This window comes from Triticum urartu, chromosome 7A (assembly GCF_056163025.1).
Source record: "Triticum urartu cultivar PI428250 chromosome 7A, HENAU_Tu73, whole genome shotgun sequence".
In the NCBI taxonomy this organism is placed as follows: Eukaryota; Viridiplantae; Streptophyta; class Magnoliopsida; order Poales; family Poaceae; genus Triticum; species Triticum urartu.
In genome coordinates, this window is record NC_141879.1 from 265548420 (window position 1) to 265552374 (window position 3955).

The 3955-nt window shown below is 47.4% G+C and overlaps 1 protein-coding gene across 1 annotated transcript; it reads right to left on the reverse strand.

Annotated features, from left to right (window-relative positions):
* Positions 1–811: 811 nt before the first annotated feature.
* LOC147959271 (uncharacterized) lies at positions 812–1617 on the reverse strand. Its single transcript, XM_087534561.1, has 4 exons — positions 1509–1617; positions 1195–1423; positions 1047–1122; positions 812–967 (listed from the first exon to the last, which is right to left on the reverse strand). Exons 1-4 carry the CDS (start codon positions 1615–1617, stop codon positions 812–814), a joined length of 570 nt encoding a protein of 189 aa, XP_087390687.1.
* Positions 1618–3955: the final 2338 nt, after the last annotated feature.

Below are 3955 nucleotides of genomic sequence, written 5' to 3' on the forward strand. Positions count from 1 at the left end.
TAGCAAGTGTGATAGTAAATAATAAATAATCAAAGTAACAAGGTGCAACAAGGTGACCCAGTCCTTGTTGTTGCTAAGAGCGAGGGGGAGGAAGGAGACACAAGAGCCATCGGATTATAATGGATGGTCGATTTGGACAGCTATAGCATCGTACAGTTTTTACTCAACTGCACAGGAGCCGAACCGGTAGTAGATTGCATGTAGTTAATTGGGTGCATGTTCAGTAGATTGGGCTAATACTTTGTCGCGCCATGGTTCATGGCCATCTTGGCATCTGCCTTGGAGGGGTGTGTGGTCTTATCCCCTTTTTAATATATTGAACTTGTGTACAATTGTGTGTTTTGTTTTTACCGTTATCAGCTTGTGGCCCTCTTGTCATATAGTTTACTCTTGATTTCTTGTACTAGGATATCCTTTTACCATTTTGTTCTGTGGTCTTTGATTGTGAAACTTGATCTTTTTTAAGATCACTAGTAAACGTGCACGTGTAACACATGTATCCTAATCTATACTACAATAAAAACATGAACTTTGTCTTGTGTTTTTACCAGAACATTAAAATGTGTGTCACTCACAATGATTTCAATGTAATAATTTATTTTAGATTAAGTCATAGGTCTTGTTTGACAGGTGAAAGACTTTCATTGTTGAAATGTTGTGATCCCAAAATTCCAAAACCAAATGAAAAAAACCCGCGCATGTAACACACGACCAATTGACATGTCTTTGCATAAAATTAATGATCACATAAATGTATTGTAATTGTTACTTATTACAAAAATACTTAAAAATAATAACTAAGGAACATTATCTAGTAATCATTATTTGATGATGATCCTCTCTGGAAGGTCCATCTTTTGATGTGATCTATGATGCTTCGTTCTAAGACCGGGATGTTGTTTAGAACTTCATTCTCTTCACACTTCAAAATATGAACCAAAACCCGCTTCCTCAGTTCAAAATCATCCTACATATGCATTGTATAACATTGTCATTAAAAAAGCATGTGTAACGTGTGTAGAAATGAGAATAGTGTCAATACTTACCTTGGGTACTGGAAAATGTAGCGTCCCATCGTGCCATGAGTGCATTAAATTGAAAACCAAATAACCAAACAAGGGACTGCATGTATGGAATGTTACATGCTAGTTGAATGAATCAATTAAGATTGTGATGTATTGACAAGATTCGTACCCGTATGAGTTTGTGGGAACAACATGAACTTTGCATCCCCATATCAAAATGCCGTCCTTGAAGGCAGGGTTTGCAAGTTGGAGTGTAAGGTTTAGATCATTGACCATAGTTTCAAGTATATGCTTTCCGAAAGTTGGTATTGAAAGCGGGTCCAAAATAGAAACAACTTTTTTATATTGGTCCAAGACAAACAATAAATATAACCCAAAAATATCACAAGGCAATAAAATCTACAACAATACATGCATTTAGAAATACATTAATCATTATCATTCATTAAGACCAAATAAACAATGAATTTGAATTCAAATATTATTGTATCACATTCTGAGATATGATACTCGTTGTTGTCAGGCCAACTATCAAACAGTTGTGCCAACATAGCAAGGTCCATACCGTCACGATGACTTGGGACTCGTGCATAATGGGACATGGATTACAATAATGTAAGAAAACATTAGTAGATTGAAGCAAAATGTAAAATGTGATTAAAATAACTTACACATAATCGTAGATCCATATAGTGTACTGGGACATCTCTAGCAAGCCGGACGTCGTCGCATGATAGTATCCTCACAACCATGTTAAAACAATCAGCATCCATGTACTTATCGTTTTTTAATATGTTCTTTAATTGTCTCAAGTTTAAACTAATAGGGTAAGGTTGAGAGTTTTTCACCCATTCGCTCCTGTGAAATGGGAGTTTTGTCATTATACAAGAGTAATAGTTTATTAGAAACAAAAATGAACTGCAAAAATGCGTCTTACTCTAGCATCGGGACATCATCAACCATGCCGATGAACAAGCAAAGTCCATCTATTAAGTCGTTGTTTGTTGGAGTGACAAACGGCGAAAGGATAAATGGTTGCGAGATGAGCTCAACTTGTGACGATGAGTTCGATGCTTTGGGTTCGTTAGGAGGTCTTTCGACAATCATACAATCGGCGGGATCCGTGTTGGTGTCATCATCATCCAAGTCTCAGTTTCTTATATCGTCATCATTGAATTCCGAGTCGACTAAAATAACAGTTAATTTTGTTCTAAAATGTCGGGTTTCGGGTTCCGACAGACCCTTGAGGTTCGAACACTCGGGTGCGCGCGGAGATCTCTCCCCTACCGATCTACGTCCGATCCTCTCGTGCGAACTAAGATGAAAATGATGAACAACACAAGAGACACGATGTTTATACTGGTTCGGGCCACCGTTGTGGTCTAATACCCTACTCCAGTGTGTGGTCTGGTGGATTGCCTCTGGGGCTGATGATGGACAGTACAAGGGAAGAACAGCCTCGCGAGAGGTGTTCTTGAGCTGGTGCGATGAACTGCTAGGGTGAGTTCAGTCACCTCTCTCTCTCTCCACTGGGGTTCTACCAGATCTCTCTGGGGGTCTCCCTCTACTCTGTGGTGGCTAGCTCTATTTATAGAGGCCCTGGGCCTCTCCCCAAATAATGAGCGGGAAGGGCGCCAACAATTGGCCATTTCAAAGGGGAACATGTAGTACAAGTTATCCTGACCAAAGGTGGTCTTCGGCTGCCAAAAGCACTGGCGATGACGCCGTCTTGGGCTCCACGGTGACCTCCGTCCTGCCGTCCGGCTGGTCTTGGTCTCGTTGCACCGGAATGGTAACCTTTGCCTGATGCCTTGGCCTGTGCTTGCCCCCTTTGCACCAAAGGGGAAACAAGGACACTGCGCAGGCCGGCGCCCGCCTGGCGCCCGCCTGGTATCGATCGTCATGGCTTGCGTCATGGGTTCCTCGCGAGGTACCCCTGCCTTGATCTCTCAGCCTCCTCGCGAGCCTGCCTGATGAGGCTGCCTCTGAGGAAGCTTCCTGTCGTCTTCCCCGTGAGGCTTGGCCCCTCACGAGGGTATTTGAGCTTGAGCTGATGAAGATGGGTCGCGCTGGGCCCCGCTTGAGCCACGCCGCAGGCCGCAGGCAGGCAAGTCTGGGGACCCCCATTCCCAGAACGCCGATAGTAGCCCCCGGGACCAAGGCGCACCTGGGCTGGGCCTAGTAGGAAAACGAAAGGGCAAGCGCGAAGCGCCGCAGGCCCTATTAGCCTGCGGCCTTGGGCGCCGCGTGGCGATTGATTGGACGTGGGCGACTGCGCTTCCCCACGACGCCTCGGTGACCGCATGACTTGATAAGTCCCTGCATGCAGAGAAATCGGTCATGATTACCTGCGATCGTGGTGCACGGTGGTTGGCCTCCTCCGGCTATAAGTACGGGGCTGGGCGACCCCCTTTGGCCCGTCCCTCCTTGCTGCTCCTTTCTTTCTTCTTGATTACTCATCGCTCCCATGGCTCCAAAGAGATTCTCGGCCGCGGAGAAAGGAAAGGCCCCCCAGGCTGGGCCTGACTCCCCTCCGGCCAAGCGCGGCCGAGGCCGCCCTCGCAAGTATACCACGGTCCCCGTGGTGGCCTCCCACGGCCATGGAGGCGGTTCTCGGCGCGGTGGTGAGTGCCCGGCTGCCGACGGGGGGCACGCCGTGGGTGTGCGCCCCCTAGGCCACGCTTTCGCTCTGCGGAGGTGCTACCGGAGTTCGTCGTGTGGTCGGCAGACCCATCCAACACCAGGCTCCAGCTCCCCCGTTTCTTCGTAGATGAACTGCCGGCCAGCGCCCGGTGCGGCTTCTGGCTCCAGGCAGACAGATGCTGCAGCAGGGCCTCCTGGGCGTCGCTGGAGGTTTCCGTTTCTGGGAACGGGGCTCTGTCACGCGGCTGGCAGACGTTTGCCGGCGCGCGTGGCCTGAGCCGGTGGTG